This window comes from Alosa pseudoharengus, unplaced genomic scaffold, assembly GCF_046254945.1.
Source record: "Alosa pseudoharengus isolate Yale_2024_CS ecotype anadromous, Long Island Sound unplaced genomic scaffold, YU_APseudo_1.1 YU_APseudo_1.1_scf_23, whole genome shotgun sequence".
NCBI lineage: Eukaryota > Metazoa > Chordata > Actinopteri > Clupeiformes > Clupeidae > Alosa > Alosa pseudoharengus.
The window spans coordinates 25,447,967-25,469,326 of record NW_027468685.1 but is presented as its reverse complement, the minus strand read 5'-3'; the positions used below and the strand labels follow the sequence as shown (position 1 = coordinate 25,469,326).

General features: G+C 40.0%; 2 protein-coding genes and 1 long non-coding RNA gene across 3 annotated transcripts; 2 read left to right on the top strand and 1 right to left on the bottom strand.

Annotated features, from left to right (window-relative positions):
- The first annotated feature begins 1,109 nt into the window (after positions 1-1,109).
- il6 (interleukin 6 (interferon, beta 2)) lies at positions 1,110-3,846 on the top strand. The gene is made up of 5 exons (XM_076300843.1): positions 1,110-1,205; positions 2,390-2,611; positions 2,714-2,809; positions 3,109-3,249; positions 3,614-3,846. Exons 1-5 carry the CDS (start codon positions 1,110-1,112, stop codon positions 3,827-3,829), a joined length of 771 nt encoding a protein of 256 aa, XP_076156958.1. The 3' UTR covers positions 3,830-3,846.
- A 216-nt stretch (positions 3,847-4,062) lies between these two features.
- On the bottom strand, positions 4,063-20,389 carry tomm7 (translocase of outer mitochondrial membrane 7 homolog (yeast)). The gene is made up of 3 exons (XM_076302143.1): positions 20,211-20,389; positions 8,693-8,741; positions 4,063-4,506 (listed from the first exon to the last, which is right to left on the bottom strand). Exons 1-3 carry the CDS (start codon positions 20,311-20,313, stop codon positions 4,491-4,493), a joined length of 168 nt encoding a protein of 55 aa, XP_076158258.1. The 5' UTR covers positions 20,314-20,389; the 3' UTR covers positions 4,063-4,490.
- LOC143140216 (uncharacterized) lies at positions 16,356-17,828 on the top strand. The gene is made up of 2 exons (XR_012990584.1): positions 16,356-16,744; positions 17,665-17,828. It is a non-coding gene; the product is annotated as an uncharacterized LOC143140216 (long non-coding RNA).
- Positions 20,390-21,360: the final 971 nt, after the last annotated feature.

The window sequence follows — 21,360 nt, the reverse complement described above, 5'->3', positions numbered from 1 at the left end:
TGCGCACACACACTGGACATCATGCGCGCGCACACACACATGCGCACACACACACACACACACAGGACATCATGCGTGTGCACACACACTCTCATTCACTCACTCAAAGGAGGATGCAGACAAAGTTGCACTTCTTTTTTGTTCTGTTCACTTGTATCCCTACCTCATTCTGAGTAAAGAAACACTTTTACTAACAAACAACTTGTGATTTGTTTTTATTGAAAATGTAAAATGTTGTTAAATACAGAATCTGTCATCAACTGTGTTTTTGTATTGCAAATTATCCAAATAATAAATGGATTTAATATATTTCCGTCTCCTGATACATATTTTTTATGAGTTACAGTAAATTAAATGGTTTAAGGCAATCAGTTTTGTTAAATGGATTGAGTAGTACATTCACTCTATTGATATTAGCCACTGCTCAAACAGAAAAGGTAGTGTTCAGATAGTTAATTTCTGTCATTCTTATGTAATTCTTACTTGTCATAATTACTTAATTGAAATGAGTGGAAAGCAAATATTTCACTCGAGTTGAAATTAGGTGAATAAAATTAGTATAGTTTACTTGACTCCTGTAAGTTATCCCAACACAAAATACACATGTACTCATAACTCAGTTGAATGACTTATTTACACTTATTTTAAACGAGTTACCAAACTCAAATGGTTCAAGGCATCCGGTTTCCTCAAATAATTTGAGTTAAGTTAACTTCCTAGGTTTTACAGTGCAGGGGTAACTGATAGTAAGAGGTCTGGCAGACGCAAAGTCACAACAGAATCAGAAGACAAGTTTCTGAGAGTCAACAGTTTGCATGATAGGCGGCTCACAGGACATCAGCTTCAAGCACAACTCAATAGTGAGTTGCAGGTTTGACAGGTCGAGTTGCAGCAAGAAAGCCGTTGCAAAGATGTTACAATAAGAAAAAGAGGCTTGCCTGGGCCATGAAACACCGCCAATGGACTACTGAAGACTGGAAGAAGGTGTTATGGACTGATTAATCAAAATGTTGGTTCATCATCACACAGGATTTTTGTATGTCGTAGAGTAGGCAAAAGGATGGTTCCTCAGTGTGTGATCAACTGTCAAACATGGAGGAGGAAGCGTGATGGTCTGGGGTGGTTTAGCTGGATCCAGGGCTGGTGACAGAGTGACAGGCACCCTGAACCAGAACGGCTACCTCAGCATTCTGCAGCGCCATGCAGTACCCTCTGGTTCATGTGCCTAGCTGGTCAGGGGTTCATCCTACAGCACAATATGGTAAGCTTAAAAACATGGAGTGGCCAGCAGTGTCCGGCTTAAACCCCATCGGGGTGTTCTTTTGACCGGTATATACTATTAATATATGAATATATTATTCATACCCCTGGCAAATATTGATTTAAAGTTGATTTGCTCTTGACTGATATGTTTGTTCTGACTGAAAAGGACACTGCCACATGACAAAGCAGAAGCATGGAATCAAAAAAAGAAGTGTTTTTGTCTTTTTTTAAATTTTTATGAAAAATGGCGTGTCCAAAATTATTCATACCCTTTTTTAACAATCACTGGAAACATCTTTATTTGCATTCACAGCTCTCAAAATGGTTCATATAATACCTACCAAGCCTCTCCATGTCTCCACAATGATTCTAGAACGCACCTTTTTAGCAGCAACCCGGGTTTTGAGGCAGGAACGATTATTTGCCATCACTCTGGCCTCGTGCACTTTTTTGACGGATTAAGGTCTGGACTATGGCTGGGCCACTCTAAAATGTTGATATTGTTCTATGTTACCCATTTCTTGGCTTGTTTGGCTGTATGTTTTGGATCATTGTGTGGTTTAATGGTCAAATGCCGCCTATTGTGGCAGGTCTCTCGGCACATTGCCCGATCTTTTAATCCAGAATCTTAATATAAATATATATATAAATGTAAGGTTACCCAAAACTGAAAAATAATGTACATTTCAGAAGTATGAGTAGGCCTACCTAAACCTGTCAGATGGTTACATGAAAGGTGGGTTGTCTTTAAATGTAGACTAGTTTTCTTAACAAATCTAGAGGGAATGAGGTAGTAAATACATTTAACTTTTTTGTTTTAGTAGGCCTAATAACTTACGTAGGCTTTATCACAATACTGCGATCGTCTACTCATAGGATGTTTATTCATCCCACAGTCATACAGGATAAATGAAATCAACGGAATATACGTCAGCTGTTTTTTTCGGTTTTAAGTCATTATGAAATTATTAGTAGGAGTGGTTTTGGGATTTCCTTAAGTTTGAATCTATATAAATATTCGGACAAAACGTGTTCATTACTATCTTCTCTGCAAAATGCCTTCCCTACTGAGTAAGAGAAGCGTCAAAATTTTCTCAGGTTCTTATTGGTTCAATGGGTGGGTTAGGCAACTCCGAGACTTTCTCTCATCCTGCTTCTCACTTTCTTCATTGCAGGCTCACTTATCTGCGCGCTTCTTGCTGTTACCCTCTCGTTGACGGAAGGGAAGTCAATAGCCTACGTAGAATCTGGAGACGTCTCGGGAGATGAGTTTGAAGCCAAGACAGATAATCCAGTGGTCAAGACAGCGTCACTTCTACAGGAGGAGGTGGCTATACTAAAGGCAGAGGTAAACATAAAGTACTGGTTAAGAGTCTTAAGTAAGAGTCGTAGTAGCTATTTTTGAAAATGACAATATGCTTTGTTCGATGTTTTTTTTTTCTTCTCTCAGTTCAATTCGAACTTCTCGGACGTTGATGACACATATGACATCAAATCACCAATCAATAGCATATCTGATGGATGCTTCCCTGGCAACTTCAACAAGGTAGGCCGTGGCATCAAATGTTAGGCTTTGGACCGTGTTGGTCCAAATAGAAACCACTACTTACAAAATGATATTTATATTATTGGTTTATTTGATAGGTACCATGCATATTTATGAACATTGTTGTATAAAAACACCATGTAAATATGCCCGAATTAGCGTAAAGGTAACTACTTTCCATCTGTAGTCCCTAGGCAGGTGCCATATGACTAACATAGAGACAGCCAGCAGTCATACAGCACTCATTCACTATAAATTAATTCAACATGTTTAACTCATACCACCGTGTTCATTTGCAGTCCAAATGCTTGAGAAGGATCGCCACTGGCATTCTGCAGTATGTGAAACAGATGCAATATGTCAAGGAGGAATTCCAGTCCACTCTTGTTGATGGAATCATCCACAGGACCAGCACACTGCAAAACCTCGTCAAAGATTTGGTAGGCTAGGCTTGTGTTATTTGTTGTTTTAATGTTCTGTTTGGCTGTCTGCAGAATTGTTCTGGTTTAATCCAATTTTCACTGCGTAATCTAAATCGGCACATTATGCCTAATGATCGTCCATCATCTTTACCAAGAGACGACCCAACTATTGATTGTAATTTAGTTGAAATGCGAATTGTCCCCCTGAAGACTCATAGGCCTAATCTTATGTGAACTTGGTAAAGAGGAATTTATGAGCAATCAGCATTTTTGAACTCCAAGACAAAGGCTTACAGAAAAAGAGAAAATAGAAATGTGATTGTCAAGGTGGTGTCAGCTTCTTCTATTCTCTGTAATAATGGTTCAATCGGTGTCATCACAGCAGAAACCCAAGGACAGGGCCGATGATGACAACATTTCCGAGGACGTTCTCCCCAAAGATAGCCAGTGGGAGAGGAAGACGGTAACGAAAGCTATCCTGCGTAGCTTTGACCAGTTTCTCATTGATGCTCATCGAGCTCTGCGCCACATTACCCGGACCAGGAAGTTTGGCGAGAGAAGACATCAGCTACCTCATGAGTTGACACCTTTAAATTAACTTGAAAATAACTTGAAATGCCCTATTTATGTTTTTTTTTTGCATATTTATTTATTTGGTTATGTATATAATAAATTATTGTATTGTATTTTTTATATTATTTTGTATGTATTTTTATATTCTATATGTAATCATTTGACTATGATGCACTATGATGACTATGGAACTGTTTTGTAACTTGTTTGTAACATTAAAGGTCTCTAAAACAACAGTCAAAAATGAATGGACTCCTCTTGTTGAAATGGATCATTTTGAATGAGACATTTTATCAACATTCAAGGAATTTATTGGGCAAATAAAACATAGACGCTTATCAAAATGGACAGACATGTATACGGCACAATCCTCAATGACAAAGACAAGCACTTCATGGACATAATTACCTACACCTGCTGACACTTTCAGAGTAAAGTATTACAAAAAAAAAAAACAGTCTCTTAGGGGACAGAACTGACACTGATGTATATGACCAGGCTGTAGACTAAGGTTGTCCTTTACTGGACACTGCTCCAGTACAGCAGAGGGTCCAGTTGGCTGTGGTGTGTCCTCTCAAGAGGTGCCTGGTGTGTCCTTGGGGTTTTCGCCGGCAGCCATGGATGGAGATGATGTGGTGATGATGGCTTACAGTGGCTTGATCTCTCATGGTCATCACTGCAAGCTCTCAGCCCCACAGCAAACTACACCAGAGAGGGTGGGGAGTGAGAAGAAAGAAGCACTTTATAGTGGTGAATCCAATAAACAAACCTTGCTCATGACTTGACACTATGTGCACTAGTCTGATTACTAGATGCCTTCTTCGCTGCCAATGGAAAGGTGGAAGGTTGTCTCTTAAAAAATGCATCCAAATACTTCAACATATGTTCAATGTGGATGTGCATCTTCAGTTAGTGTATACAAGCCCTTTCTACGTTCAACAAGGGCACCTAAGTTCAATGCAGGGTTCAATCTATATTACTGGGTCATTCAGTGTCAAAACAGGACAAAATCCAGGAAAATAGTAGGAGTAACACTTTATTTGTCCCAGAAGGGCAATTATTTTGCAGAGGTAGCATGCAAGGTTACACACACACATAAACACACACACACACACAGACACACACGCTTCCACAAGATAAGTCAAAACACAGAATTAAAATAAGTCGAAGCACAGAATTAAAAATAATAAATAGAAATAGAAGGAAATGGTTGCGGCTCCACCTCAGATTTTGCTATAATTTTGCTAAAATTGATTTTGTATCATTTTTACACTTATCTTGGAGGCCTTGTTTGGGCCTTAATATCTTAAAGTATTATTCCTAGCCTGCCCAAAATGTGTAGGATGGAAGACAAACACGTTATCAGTATGACTGAAGTTTGAACTGCATGGCAATTATTTATTTTATAAGGCAAATTGTTTGGAACGTTTGGAAAGATTTGGAACAAAGTGCAAAACTGGTGATATTGAGGGTCTTGTAAACTCATTTTTTGTACCCACATGGCATCAATAATTTGAGTTTACCAATCAATTGAGGTCTCTGCAATAAATGCACATGAAGATATAAAGGATAAAAAAGGTGTGATGGCATTTTTTGGTCATGTGGTATGGTATGTGGGGTTGCTAGCAGGAACACGCAAATCAACGTGGGAAAAGTCATTTTGGGTATGAAGTGCTAAAGTACTGGTTAGGGCTTCGGGCTTGTAACCGAAGGGTTGCCGGTTCGATCCCCGACCCAGTCGGAAAAATGTGGGCGGGGGAAGTGGTTGAGCACTGCTCTCCCATGCCCATATCCACGGCTGAAGTGCCCTTGAGCAAGGCACCTAACCCCTCACTGCTCCCCAAGCGCCGCTGTAGCAGGCAGCTCACTGCTCCGGGTTAGTGTGTGCTTCACCTCACTGTGTGCACACTGTGTGCTGTGTGTGTTTCACTAATTCACGGATTGGGATAAATGCAGAGACCAGATTTCCCTCACGGGATCAAAAGAGTATATATACTTATACTAAGTCTGGAACCAAAACTTTGCTCGTTTACTGGTGTGTAAACTGGTGGGTCATTGTCTTGTTGAAACACCCATTTCAAAGGCATTTCCTCTTCAGCATAAGGCAACATGACCTCTTCAAATATTTTGATGTATTGAAACTGATCCATGATCTCTGGTGTGCGATAAATAGGTCCAACACCACAGTATGAGAAGCATCCCCATAACATGAATTGTGCACCACCATGCTTTACTGTCTCCAGTGTACAGTGGCTTGAATTCAGTGCATGTAGGTCATTGGTCAAACGGTCTGCTGCCCCATTGCACTGAATTCAAGGCACAGTACACTGCAAAGACAGTAAAGCATGGTGGTGCACAATTACGTTTAATTAATGTTTAATCCTTAAAATCGTCAAGCTCATTATATGTGGAGAGCTCAAACATTAATAAGATGTATGTAAAGAAAAATAATTTGCACTTTTTTTCCAAATCTAGGTCTTCTAGGGAAAATCATACTGAGAACTTAGTTGTTCCCTACAAAGTTTGGGCTGCCTATGAATAATATGTTTCATTAATATTAAAGGTTGTATCAGCGAGTTTAGGGCCAAAAAAGGTCCAAACATAAATGATCACATTCATCTAATCTTTCCTAACGATCCGCTTGCTGCCTGCCCCATAAGCAGGCAGTCAAAAAAACGCATCTCTGTAGGCAGCCTAGGCTCCGAGATCTGTATACAAAAACAATTGCTACCAACAACAAAACAATGGCAACCACTCAAAGGCAAAATAGAGTGTTTCAACCAATAACTGACGAGATGCGCGTTTAGGAGAGTTTCAATTGCACGGGAGGGAGGGGGAAGGAGTAGCGAGCTAGCTCTCTGTTTTGTTTGAACATCAACAGAAGTGACGTTACCCCGCTATTGTTGATACAACCTTTAATGCTCAAACATTGCTTCCCAGACCATGTGATTTTCAGGCTGTAAAAAAGAAGTAATTTCAAGGGCTGAAAATAATAAGCATGGAAACCAGCCCGAATTGAGCCCCGCCCACAGGTTGGGAAGTTCGATCTGGGCTTGTTCCATTGAACACCAGTCTCCACAGAGATATTCAATCTCTCTTTAGCCCAGTCAACTGTACCAACATGTTTTAAAAACAATTGTTCCTGTTCCAAAATATTCACATCCTGCCAGTCTGAATGACTACCGCTTTTGTTGCAATGACATATATAGCTATACATTTGCTCCTCATTGCCCCAAAATCTAGATCCCCCTGCAGTTTGCCTATCGGTCTAATAGATCTACTGATGATGCCATTAATTTTATACTGCACACTGAATTAGCCCACCTTGATAACAGGGGAGGGGATTATGTGCAAATGCTGTTTATAGATTTCAGTTTGGCATTTAATACAATCAAACCTGTTACACTCATCACTAAGCTGGAAGATCTTGGACTGCATTCATCTCTGTGTACATTTATTTTTAATTTCTATTTCTTGACTGGTAGACCCCAGGTGGTGAGGGTGGGTAGCCACACCTCTTCATCCCTTACACTCAACACAGGAGCACCACAGGGCTGTGTTTTAAGTCCACTGTCCTATACACACATGACTGTATGGCAGTACATGACTCAGACACCTGAAGTACTTTATGCTACCTCAGCAATTACTTAAGAACTTTTACAGAGCCACCATTGAAAGTATTATTACTGGGAATATAACAGCTTGGTATGGAAACAGCACTCAGCAAGACCATAAAGCCCTAAAGAGAGTAGTGAGATCAGCTGAACGCATCACCAGGAGTGCACTACCCAACCTAGAGGAAATATATACATCAGGAGATTAAAGGGACACCAGGCAACGTTTTCGTGTTAATTACTCATCTTCGTAAGTCGGTATATGGTTAAATGACTCATTACAGGGCGAATGAAGACTCTCTCGCCCGCCCCTACTGCCTGTAGGAAGAATATCCCGCTTGCAAGTTCAGTGTATCGTACCCGCCGACCGAAGCAGGATCAGTTTACATCCTGCATCCACAGCACAGAGGCAGGCTAAAGAAACGCTAGCGATTGTTGCAAACGTGTGTATAATGGCAGAGCCGGCGAAGAAGCAGCGAAAACCCTTGACGGAAGATGCAAAGAAAAGGAAAAGAGCTTTAGACCGAGCGAGGGGGAGTTTCATAGAGAAAAAGCATCAGGCTTGCCTGGTGTCCCTTTAAAGTCCAGAGTAAAGAAAATCACCAGAGATCCCAGTCACCCCAACAACTGCCCGCTTCTCTGCCCTACACTCTGGGAAGAGTTATCGCTGCCTGAGGGCCAACACAGAGAGAATGCAGAAAAGATTTCATCCCCAAGTTATACGGATACTGAATGAGGACTGTAGCAAGAACACAAGCATGTTGGAAACACCTCATGCACTTTAGACATTAAATGTTATTATTTTTCTTCTCTTCTTTTTCTATTTATTTCCTTATTTATTTACACATTACACAGCCATGGAGACAGTGGACAAATCGTTTCACTACATATACACTTTATAATTGTATGTGACTAATACATTTGAATTTATTTGATTAGAATAGAATTTGAGTATAGCTACGTCAGGCTAGAAAATACTATGAAGACATGGGACCCATTCTTGACAAGGTTTGAACCAAATTTTAGATGCTGCAGCAACAACCTTATCTGATTTGACACGGAATGACCCTACTGAACATCCTTCTATCTGCAGAATCACCTATTACAATCCGATTGTATGCGATGTTACAAACATGAACAAAGTCCCACGAATTTACAACGGAGAGCATCATGCCTTCTGCCTAAGCATGTCTTATCCCAATCTCTTTCTCTCACATAGACAGACAGGCAGGCAGACAGACAGACAGACAGACAGGCAGACAAAGACAGACTACCTTATTAGTGAGGGCTCAGGCATGCCAGGATCAGCTCCTCGTTTGAATCCTGTAAAAACAAACAACCAAACATATTTGATTTTCTCATTCTGAATCTTTTAAAGCTGGCTTTGAGGTTCAAATGACTGATTTCAATAACAAATATATTATCAGAGGAAGAGATGCAGTCTTCGCTCAGAAGAAAGGACATACATAGGATAGATGTTCCTACCATGCATGGAACCCAAAGGCACCATTTCATGCATAGATGGAACAGTGTTGAGCAAGCGTTTTACTTTCTGGCTGTAAAACGCAGCCAGAAAGTAGGCAATTTGTCGCTTTTTTAACTCAATACGGGGAAATTAAGAATTAGGGACCAACACCGTTTTGCATCAACACTTCAAGCTTCATAGAGATAAATGCACTGATGATCTGACCACTTTTCTATGGATCTTTCTGGAGAAAAACATCACTATGCTCCCCATTTTCACAACCAATAACAACTTAGTACACCTTAAATGCCAACAATTTATCGTTAGTATCTGGGTCTGCTGATATCACAATCACTGAACACATAGCTGCTGATGGTAATTTTCCTAGTATCAGTTATCTGGAAACTCAGTAAGGATGATGGTCATGAAAGGCCTGCACCGTACCCCCTGGACATGGTATGTGTGGATTTGTTTACAAACTGGCAAAGATAATCTCCGGAAGAGCCATGTGGACTGCTTTTGAATGAAATTTTTGCAGCATATCGCTTTTACTATCTACCCCCCTTTTTGACAACTGACATATCGGTTTTACATATCGGTTATCGGCCTCCTGTTTTGGTAATAATTGATATCGGTATCGGCCCTGAAAAAACCATATCGGTCGATCCCTAGTTTAGAAACTGAGGAGACCATTTGCTACAGTTTTGAGAATGAAATGTTGTCCCATTACTCCCCGATATAGGATTTCAGTTGCTCAACAGTATGGGGTATTCTTAGTCATGCTTTTCATTCCACACATAATTTGAGAAATCTGGACTGCAGACAGGCCATCTTAGCACCTGGACTCTTCCTCTATGGAGAAATACTATTTAAATATGTGCAGAATTCATTTTGGCATTGTTTTCCCGAAATATTCAAGGTCATCCCTGGAAAAGACATTACCTGGATGGCAGTATATGTTGCTCAAAACCTGTATACATTATTCAGAATTGATTGTGCTTTGCCAAATGTGCAAGATGCTCATGCTGTAGACACTAATGCACTAATGCTCCTCCACACCTTCATAGAGGTTGGGTTTCGAACTGAGCGCTAAAACAAGTTGGATAGGTTGAATACTTGGATAGGCCCTCTCCTCTTTAGCCCAGATGAGTCAATGATTTCCAAAAGGAATGGAAAACTTTGATTGGTCTAACCACAGGACCCTTTTCCATGTTACCTCAGTCCATTCTAAACAAGCTCAGGCCCAAATAAGAGGGTGGCATTTTCTGTATCATGTCTCAATACAATTTTAGCTGTTACAATTTTGGCTGCAGGTTTTCCTGAGCCCATACAATGACAGGTCTGGAAACAGGTCTGTATCCTTTTTGCAACCAAATATGAGTTTAAGAGATTTGCAGATTATTACATTCTGTTTTTATTCAGATTTTACACAACGTCCCAACCTTTTCTGTTTTGGGGTTGTAGAACTGATACATGTTCAGACTTTTCCTTTCTGAAAAGTTTCCCATTTCTGGATGATTGACTGGGGTTTCATCATTGACAAGCTGATTTCTAGACTACATGCCCTGCCAATTGAGTCATTGGCTCTTTGCAGACTCGTGGGTGCCCTGGACAGTTCCTGTTTCTAGAGAAATTACTCATGGTGTAGTTGCTGGTATTCTGGAAGTCAAAGAGACTTGAGAGTCATGGGAAGGTGCAAGGGGCAAAATGCAGATGCAGTATAGAAATGTGATCGGGCCATTCCTTTAGTTAATATCTAAAAGCTTTGTTTGTCTTTTATGTTAGGGGGATTTGTTATTTCTTCAAATGAAAATGTAACAGACAACATATATTAAACTTCTTCGACAAAGTTGTATCAATGTGCTGCATTGAAAAGGAGAAGCTCTTTTCTGTGAACAGTCACACCCATTCTCAAATATTGTGTTTGAGCTTTTTTTTGGTTGAGACTGATAACAAGCACTCTTATTTCCTGTCACAGAAATTTCCTGAGTAAGTGGAAACTGTTTGGCCTGAAATGAAATCCTCAAGACATGCTGCTGTAAACTTCCACAGAACATTTTCCCAAACACTGCTAATCTTCCAAATTCACTCTCCCTTGCTCACTTCTTCTTCCAAGGATCATCTGTGAAATTGCTTTGCTCAGAACAGATGAGACACCATTTAGCAAAACTGACGGCACAATCTTAACACACTCTCATTCCACTGCCTTTTATCCCATAGTCTGTTGCTCTTCATATAATCTGCTCTCTGTGACGTGCCTTGCAAACCAAAATACACAGTGGGGTTGTAAATGCGATGAATCAAGAATTACTCCCCGTCTAGGCTCTATGATTTAGGCATTCCTGGTGTATTAATAGCATAACATAACCTACGCACCTCCTGATGTCCTGTTGTTGACCTCCTGATTTCGAGTAAAGGTGATAATATGCGGCACAATGCAACAACAGTAACATGTAATAGCACTGTAACAAAGTCAACTTTACTGCTGAAAACTTTTTTTTTTTGAAAAAAGTTTTTTTTAAGGCCAAAACTGATCTGATTAGAAATAAGATGCCTCAATCGGTGAGGCTGACGCCGACTCAATAGCCCAAACCACTTGCACTCTCTCCCAATTCACCACCGTCTCCCCAGAATCATTCATGAGCATGGTTAGCACCAACCAGTCTATTTAAATAATTACTACCTGTCTTTCTCAGTCCCTATCTTCACATTGTAAATAGGTCATTATCAGCGGGTTCAGTTCCATCAGCCTTTAAAAAAACAATTATTAAACCACTACTAAAAAAGCCAAACAAGGATTCACAAATCTTGCAGAATTACAGACCAATATCAAATCTGCTATCTATGTCAAAACTACTCGAAAGAGCTGTTGCTGACCAACTCATAACCCATCTATCCCAGAATAGTCTATTTGAGAAATTTCAGTTCGGTTTCCGTTCCTGTCATTCTACCGAAACAGCTCTGACCAGAGTGACAATTGACCTACTGCTAACAGTAGACTCTGGGCAAACTTCCCTGTTGCTGGTCCTTGATCTAAGTGCCGCATTTGACACAATAGACCACACAATACTGCTGAGTCGCTTAGAGAGGTACATTGGGATATAAGGGTCAGCTTTATCATGGTTTCATTCCTACCTGTCAAATAGATCCCAATGCGTGGACAACACCACCTCCTCTAAGCCTGCCAATGTAAATTTCGGTGTGCCACAGGGGTTAGTATTTGGCCCTATTTCATTTTGCATTTATCTACTCCCCCTTGGCAATATTATGAATGCCTTCAACATAAAGTTTCACTGCTATGCAGACGATACTCAACTCTATGTCCCTACTCATGCCAAAGACCCCACACAACTGAACCAACTGAACCAACTAGAGGACTGCCTATCCAAAATCAGGAAATGGATGTGTACTTTTTACTGTTGAATGCTGATAAAACAGAGCTCTTGGTAGTAAGGCCTCCCAAGTGCAAGAATTCAGAGGAACTTAAGAGTGTGCATAGATGGTGTGCATAGATGGTTGCGACATCATTTAGTGCAAAACTGTTGATGTTGACGTTGGTTTTATTTTCGACTCTCAGCTAAACTTCCGAGACCACATTAAGTCTGCCACAAAAACTGCCTTTTGCCATCTAAGCAATATTGCAAAGATTAGATCGATTTTAACAAAGCGTGATGCATAAGCTTTGATTCATGCCTTTGTGTCTTCTAGGCTAGACTACTGAAATGCCCTGTTTTCCGGCCTCCTTGCATGTTCACTTAGAAGCACGCAGCTCGTCCAAAAGTGCAGCAGCCAGGGTACTGACAAAGAACCAGGAGATATGATCACATAACTCCTGTTTTAATCTCACTCTATTGGCTACCCATAGAGGCAAGAGCAGATTTTAAAATCCTCCTTTTAACCTATAAATCGCTGAATGGCCTTGCACCCTAGCCAATATGATTAACCCCTATACTGCTACATGGCCACTCCGCTCCCTGAGTACCAATCTTTTAGAAATTCCTAGAGTCAAAAAGATATCGGCAGGACACCGTGCCTCTGGAGCACCGTACCTCTGAAATGACCTTCCGTTGCATGTCAGAGAAGCCAGCTCTATCACCACTTTTAAATCAAAACTCAAAACATTTATTTTTTCCAAACATTATGAACCATCATTATGACTTCCTCCATCTTTGTTTGTACCCTTGTACCACTTTTTATTTCAATTTTATGTACCTATATATCTGCAATGATTTTGTTGTGTTTTTATGTATTTATATTTTTTTTATCCTAATCTTTAATAAAATCCTTGTTGTACAGTGTTTCGAGACCATGTCTTATGGTGATATTGCACTTGAAATAAAAAATAAATAAATTGAACAGTTAAGTGAGAGGTGAATCCATCAACCATTTCCCAATTTGCTAAACTACAGTAGCTTTAAACAGAATTACATGCAGGCTGACCGATTGACAGAGGGTGACATTCCTACTGCTCGACCGCAAATGCCGCCACCACCACGAATACGTAAAAATAGACGCTTTGGTTGTAAAGATATGTTATGATTAAGAAGATGGTCAGATCACACACAGATTTCATTAGTATTCAGGATGTGCAACCTTCTCACTACCCAGTACCCATAGCAGGGCCCATTCTAGGAATTCATCTCACGTGTCAATCAGAAAGGCGGGGCTATGTGATGACTTCCTCTGTGATGTGTCCAACAGACAAGCCAATTAAGTCTGGCCACCAAGCGTTGACATCAATGGAGGCACACGCCATAGGGCACACTTTCATTTTTTTCACATTTCTTTTATAACACACATCCTTTCCATTTACCAGAAAGTGTAAAAACTGAAGAAAGCACCTCTGCCTGTAGTAGAGACCAAGATGCGTAGCCTACTATTCGGAGGAATTACTCTATCTGCAACCCGGGGAGTTAACTGAGAACTTTCACCTGGATGTGCATCTACAATCTACAATAAGAGAGCTGAGGGGATTCACATATAGTGAAAAAATATTCTTTCTTGTTAAGATCACAAACCCATGCAGTGTGAACCGAAACTAACACCTGTGAGGAAAAAAAGGCTAGAAAGCACATACGGCATTGCGTTTCCATGGCGCCGCTGGTGAACTCACAAAACAGCCCTCGTTGCAAAGGAGCATGTGTCGAGATGAACATATATTTGCAAATATGTCATGACCCAGTAATGCTACCCCATCAGAAGACTTTGAAAATGTTTAGAAAAGATTTGTTTAAAAGACTACAGTCTCACACCCTCTCATATCTAAAGACAAGTCACAGATTGTATAGTCACAGACTGTGAATTTGCAACAACTAGGAATCTTGCAGGGTCATTTTTTACATACTTTTAAAGATTTGTATAAATTATCCATATAGTCTACTTACATCAAAAACATATTTTTGTGTATCTGAAGCATCGTTTCATGAGTGACATCCCCAAACTGCAGTGTTATGTAACGACATCAAGGTGAAGGTGAAGTGTTTGGATCCGTAGAAGTATTTTCGGGCAGGTCATTAGGCTGTAGAGTTGTTTTGTCACGTGGAATAATAATAATTTATAAGAATCAAGATAACAAATAACCATACAGGCTACGGCTGTAGCCTACCCTAGCCGTTCCTGTTTGGTGCTGGAGAAAGCTCACCATTGGCATTTATATCGTCCAAGTCAGTATCTGCATGAGCCAAGACTAAAAGACTTGCGATTATAACACGTTTGATATTGTCATAACGTCACGACTAGAAAAAGATTGACTCAGACTGACTTACAACCACTTACATTTAACAATCTAGATGACAGGACTCCAGTAAAAAACTCCCATGATTTCATTACAACTTGGGAAATTTAGTATCCGACTGAAATTGCTTGAAAATTGTATGGTGTACGAACAGCAAACGCATTGCCAACTCTCAACTGAACATAAGAGATTCACGATACTGGATATTCGACATATTTTCTAACTCATTTGAACAGACTGCCGGTGTCAATCTTTTTTTATTATTTCAAGATGATTTCAAGGAGGCATTTCATTTAAAATATTTGGGAGAAAGAGCTACTCTACCTTATTTACGTATGTAAAATGTGAGGAAATACACTTGAGCCGATACCATATTGTGACTTCCCTCTGACCATATTAAATCTGAGCACGTCTTAGGAGTTCCCCACATGTTTTTGTGACAATGCGAGTTTTGCTCTGCAAGCCATGTCCAAATTTATCAATGCAACTCCAGCATCTCTGTGGTTTATAGGCATTTGGGATGTCCCCCTATCCACTACCCCTGCAAATCTAGCCAACTGTCTACAACACACAAGGTCTTAGCTCTGAGATATAACATGGTCTTAACTATGTTCCTTTTTCTGATTATGCATAACCCACCCATCCACAATGCAATTGCTTTGATGTTGGCCAAATTTAGGCTGCATTTCATTTCATGCATGTATGCTACATTACATCTGTTTTAGTTGCGATTTCCCATACTCACTGGTAAATCAAAGGCAAATATATCCAGGCCCACTCAGAATGACAGCTGGCCACCCATCATGAAAATGCCCTTAATATTTTTCATAACATTTTTCTCTTCATTTCCACTAATGATCTTGAATGTGAATTAAATAGGGATTAGAATGATGTATTAGGCTAATAACGTACCTAACTAACCATATCTTAACATAACTTCCACATTTCCTTCGGCGGTCTTGAGCAAGTGCCCCCATCCCTCTCACTATCACGCACATAATTTCCGGAATGACACAATAATAATGTATTTAAAGACACTGACGGAGTTTTGAGAGGCGGAAACGGTGGGGTAAAATGGGATTGGGGCATACCCTACGTAGATGACTAGCTTTCGTGACGTCAGTGTGGCAAGGAGTGCGGAAACCCGAAAATCCGATGTTCGCTGGCTTGCGTGTACTGCGTGCGTGGCCTGGAGGTCACCTATCCACACTACCTCACGTTACATTTCAATGGCATCCCTCCTCACTGGACACTACGTAACTTAACATCCTCAACTCAACTTAAAACAAAAGAAGCCCGCATTTAGGCTAGAGCTGTAGCCGCACCAAGCCCTCTCTGGCAACGGGGGCTCTGTCCTCTATCTAAGTTATCCTTCTGATATGAAGATGACTCGTGCTGCAACTTCCATTCAACGCCCCAGACACTCTTTCCCCACTAACTTACAGTGACTAAAATATCCAAGAAAGAGAAGAGAGAAATAAGAGAAAATAGCATGCAGGTACCCCATGACAGCATAAACACCTCCTTCAAACCTCAAACTCAAACTACAAATCTCTCATATCAGAAATGGAACTCTCCAAATATCCACATATCAACACTTATTTACGGCATCCGACAACCACCTTGTCAACACCTTGCCAACGTCATTTGCTACCCGTGTATGGAGTAAAACTTGTGTCACCTTAAACCGAATTTGAATATGAATTTGAATATGAATTTGAGCAATTGTATTGGAAAAACGAATTTGAATAGTATATATTGAAACTGAATTCATTAGATTGGAACTGAATCTCAGTCAACTTGAAATTGAATATAATATTTTGAAATTGAACTAATTTGCTCTGATACATAAATTATCCTGACTGAAAATTTCGCTCTTGGAACTTTCACATTCAGTTCTCAAAATTCAGTTTCAAAACGTGAAATTCAATTTCAGTCTACCGAGACAAAAACAGCTGGTAGCTAAGGAAGAGCAATCGAGTGCAGAGCTATTGTGATCGCGTGACAAGTGCCGAGCGCGAAGCAAAGAGCATAGCACCCTCTTAGCAAGCTGTCTCCTGAACCTCCTTACAGTGTCGAACAGAGAAAGAAGAGATGGAAGCGACTGGCACATCAGAAAACGTCCAAGTAAGTTGATATCATATGCCATGTCTGTTAACGTTACTTTATATAATGTACATTATATGCTAGCGCTGGCTGGCTAGCCAGCATAGTTTCATCGACTAAGTTAAAGTTTTTTCCATAGTTCAGAACCAGTTAGACTACTATAACGTTACTCTTTGATAGAACAATATGATTGGTCATTGTCATATCATTGTGCCTTTTAGGCCTGTAAGAACACGTTACAATCTCAGGTTAAACAGTATAATTCATGGAAAACTGGATATGTCCCCCTAGTTAAGCTTTTTTCATCGTTGTGTTGTCTGTTAGCTAATGCTACGTGGGGCAATTTTTTCGTGCCGTGATGTTGCCAGACAACTGGATTCCGATAACTTTGTTAGCAAATGGTAGCTAGCTAGCTTCTAAGAGTTTCAAACTGAATATGTTCTATATCGATAATATGATCAAGACTCAAGAGACCCTAGTTTAACAGTATTTCTACAGGCTGATTTATGCTTCTTCATCGACTCCATGCAGATTTTGTAAAAGTTATTGAGAAATAGACACAGTATATTACAATAACCTAATTATTATACTTTAACTGTGTGTTGTCTTGATACTTCTGTTTCAGTAATGTGTGTGTAGATTGCAAATAATGTGTTGTATGACGATAGAAATGTCCTTGGTTCTTAATTAACTCATTGTATTGACCAAGTCGTGTGTGTGCAGAGAAGGTGTAATGATATTTATTATGATGTATACGATCCAAGGTATGCATGTGTGTGTGAGAAACAACTGATTGTCTCTTAGGTGCACAGACTTGTGTATCCTGATTGCCTGATGCTTATGAGACCTCTTTGCGCAGAGATGAATAAACAATTAACGAGAAAGACTCACAGTAGACCTTTAAGCTAAACACTGATTGTTTGTTGGTTTTATTTTCATAGGTTGAGAGGCCTCAATGAACAGTGGACAGTGAGATAGACTGAGGACAATGGACTGGCACCGATCAGACATGGACACCGAAGCTTGATTTCTCTTAATAAATATCTTTGCAAGATGCAACACATATTGTAAAACACTTTACACACTAATAAACATGTCCACTGTTGTTTTCTCTGGAATTGATGTTTGCCAATTCACCATCACCAATTGTTTGCCATTGGTGGTGATGGATTTCCAAATGGATTTCCAAATGTATGGGCAATCTAAATTTTAGTTTATGTGTGTAATCAGCTGATATTAGATATGATGCAATTGCAAAATCATGTAGGTTTATCCTTTGCAACATAAGGAAGAACAGACCTTATCTGACACAGGATTCCACACAACTTCTTGTTCAGGCCATGGTCATCTCCAAGCTGGACTATTGTAATTTACTATTAGCTGGTTTACCTGCTTGTGTAGTAAGATTGTTACAGCTGATTCAGAATGCTGCCGCACGCCTGGTCTTTAATCAGCCAAAGACATATGTAACTCCTCTCCTAGTTACTCTCCATTGGCTCCCTATTAGGCAGAATTAAATTTAAATCTCTCACTTTGGCCTATAGGACACTGACCGGATCTGCTCCTTGTTATTTTAATTCAATGATCAAGACGTACATCCCCAACTGCCCACTGCGGTCTTCTGAAGAGTGTCTGTTGTGTCGACCAGACATAGGTCAAATTCAAGACTTTTTCTCAGTGGTTCCATGTTGGTGGAATGAGTTGCCCAGTGCTCTCTGTTCCTGTGATAGTTTTGGGTCTTTTAACAGGGGTCTAAAGACGTATCTGTTCAACATGCACTTGAATTAACACTTATGGTTTGTATAGTATTGTTTCATTTTCATTAGGCTGTTGATTAATTTGACATTGTTGTTTATTATTGATATTCTCCATAATGTAGTCTTACCATGCTATTGTTATTTTTATTATATTATTGACTGAATGTACATTATTGTTTATTATTACTATTTTCCCTTTTTTCTCATTGTTTATGTCATTAGGCTATTGATTGAATTGACATGATTGTTTATTATTGCTATTCTCTTTATTATAGTCTGACCAACATCTTCATTTGTTCCCTGTTCAATTTTAAGTATTATATTGTTTTGTATTTATGTTGCTTTGGACAAAAGCGTAACCATAACCATATGTAATTGGAAGCAAATAAAGGTAGCCTACACATCATAGTATTACAAGAGTGGCTTTAAACGTAAGAAAACGGTAATGATTTGTCCTTTTTTGTTCATTCAAACATGTAGATTTTTATTCACATAATTACTAGGTTGTTGCCTTTTCTATCCAGTAGGTGGCAGTCCAGGATAAGAAATAGAGCAGTAGTTGAGTAGGAAAAACGAAAACGAGAGAAAGTTATGCCCATGACATTTTAAAGAATGACAGGCTAGAAGTTTGCAATTGGTAGACAGTACATTGATGTTTGATGGCTAGCTGAGTAGTTCTGTATGGACTGACAGGCTGGAAGTTTGAAATGTAATACAGTAAAAAATGTTTTAGCCTATTTAAAATTACAAAAACGGTAGGTAAGACCATACATCGATGTTTGATGGCTAGCTGGGTAGTTCTGTACTTCAAGGATGGACAGGCTAGAAGTTTTAGATGTAATACTGCAAAAACATTTTTATTTGTTTAAAATTACAAAAACGGTAGGTAAGTAGGCCTAGGCTACATCGATGTTTGATGGCTGGGTAGCCTAGTTCTGTATTTCAAGGATTGACAAGCTAGAAGTTTGAAATAATACTGCAACAAATGTTTTATTTGTTTAAAATTACATAAACGGTAGGTGAGACAGTAGGCCTACAATCGGAATGTGTTTTATGAATCGTGCGTGCAGATCTAATAACCGTGCAAACCAAGTGCCCACACTATGCTCTGCTTCGCGCTCGGCACTAGTCACGCGATCACAATAGCTCTGCACTCGATTGCTTTTCCTGAGCTACCAGCTGTTTTTGTCTCGGTAGACTGAAATTGAATTTCACGTTTTGAAACTGAATTTTGAGAACTGAATGTGAAAGTTCCAAGAGCGAAATTTTCAGTCAGGATAATTTATGTATCAGAGCAAATGAGTTCAATTTCAAAATATTGTATTCAATTTCAAGTTGCCTGAGATTCAGTTACAATCTAATGAATTCAGTTTCAACATATACTATTCAAATTCGTTTTTCCAATACAATTGTTCAAATTCAGCAATTCAAATGCAAATACAACATATTCAAATTCGGTTTAAGGTGGCACAAGTTTTACTCCATACCCGTGTGGCTAAATTGCTAGCAATCGTGTGGAAGCTACTTTCGCACAATGGTTTAAAGGGCCGTTTTTACCTTTATACCTATCTCTATTTTCACAATCTTGACATTATCTTTATCAAGTTAAGCATGAATACACTAACGTTCGCTATCGTAGTGAGAGGTGGAGATGAGCAAAGCTCACAAGCAGGCTGTTAACATGCTAGTTATGGTGATTAGCACTGCTGTTATATACCAATCATACTGACCCAAATATAAAACAGTGGGGATGAAACCCCACCGGACAACAAACTGCCCACACTGGAACACTTGCTGGAGCCGCTGTTTGGCTTCTTTGCTGAGCTTGACCATTTTTCAGCGATCTCCGTAGCTAGAGGTATGAGGTTCTGAAGGGCATCAGATGGTGGTTGCGGTGCGTGGCCGTAAATGGTGCCATGCATTATTTTACGACACTGTCGGATCCGATTTCCTTGCTACTGCTTGTCTGGCACCATCTGGTGACAGTATACTGCTTGTGCACAACGACACCATCCGCTGCACTGCTTCAGATGATGGTTTTTATTTAATTTCATCTAACCGTCCTCACAGCGAGAGAGTGGAGTCACTTCAATCGGTTCCAATTATTTTCAGTTATCAATATCTACATTTACAACACCTATGAGAATGTGGGGACTATTGCCATTGCACTCAAAGTCCTGCGCCAAGAAATTAGATGTCAATTATCCAATTTCAATTCAATTCAATTTATTGTGCTTATATAGCGCCAAAACATTACACATGTATCATGGCGCTTTACAGAATGTAGGCAATCAGAGAAAAAGAAAAGAGGGAGAAAAGAAAAGGAAGAAAGAAAGAAGGCCCATGGGTAACAGGGGCGAGGAAAAACTCCCTAGAATTGGAGATACATATAGTAAGAAACCTCGAGCAGATCCACGACTCAAGGGCCTGACCCATCTGCCTAGGGTCAATACGGACATAAGGTCTGTAAACAATGACAAATGCATATGACAGTCAGGTGTGGAGAATAGGACATGGTGTTTAAAGCACCTGAGGTAAAAGTTACAAGAGGTGGGATGATTACGTATCCGGTATGATAAAGCATTAATCATGATTTAGTGAGAGAAAGTGCAATAGTCCGGCGTCGGAATTGTCCAGGAAAGAAAGTTGTCAGGGGGCAAGTGGTGGGTCAGCAGACAGACCAGAATCCGGGCAGAGTTGTCATAGGCAGGTGATGAAAGAGAGAAGGGGAGAGAGGGGAGGGGGAGGTTGTACGGCGTGGCACATGAGAAGTCCATGACAGCACTATGCTATAGCAGCATAACTAAGGCATGGTGAGGGGTAGTCGACACCAGCGCAGGTATGGTCGGGGACCACCATCTCACACGCGACTGGGGTGCC

Excerpts from the sequence above, each read along its gene's own strand:
- tomm7 (XM_076302143.1), bottom strand. The coding sequence starts at position 20,313 with ATGGTCAAGCTCAGCAAAGAAGCCAAACAGCGGCTCCAGCAAGTGTTC. Across the intron at positions 8,742-20,210 it reads CCCCACTGTTTTATATTTGG|GATTCAAACGAGGAGCTGAT; the intron begins GTCAGTATGATT and ends TTGTTTTTACAG.
- il6 (XM_076300843.1), top strand. The coding sequence starts at position 1,110 with ATGGTCTGGGGTGGTTTAGCTGGATCCAGGGCTGGTGACAGAGTGACA. Across the intron at positions 1,206-2,389 it reads GCATTCTGCAGCGCCATGCA|GCAACTCCGAGACTTTCTCT; the intron begins GTACCCTCTGGT and ends TGGGTGGGTTAG. Across the intron at positions 2,810-3,108 it reads TCCCTGGCAACTTCAACAAG|TCCAAATGCTTGAGAAGGAT; the intron begins GTAGGCCGTGGC and ends GTTCATTTGCAG.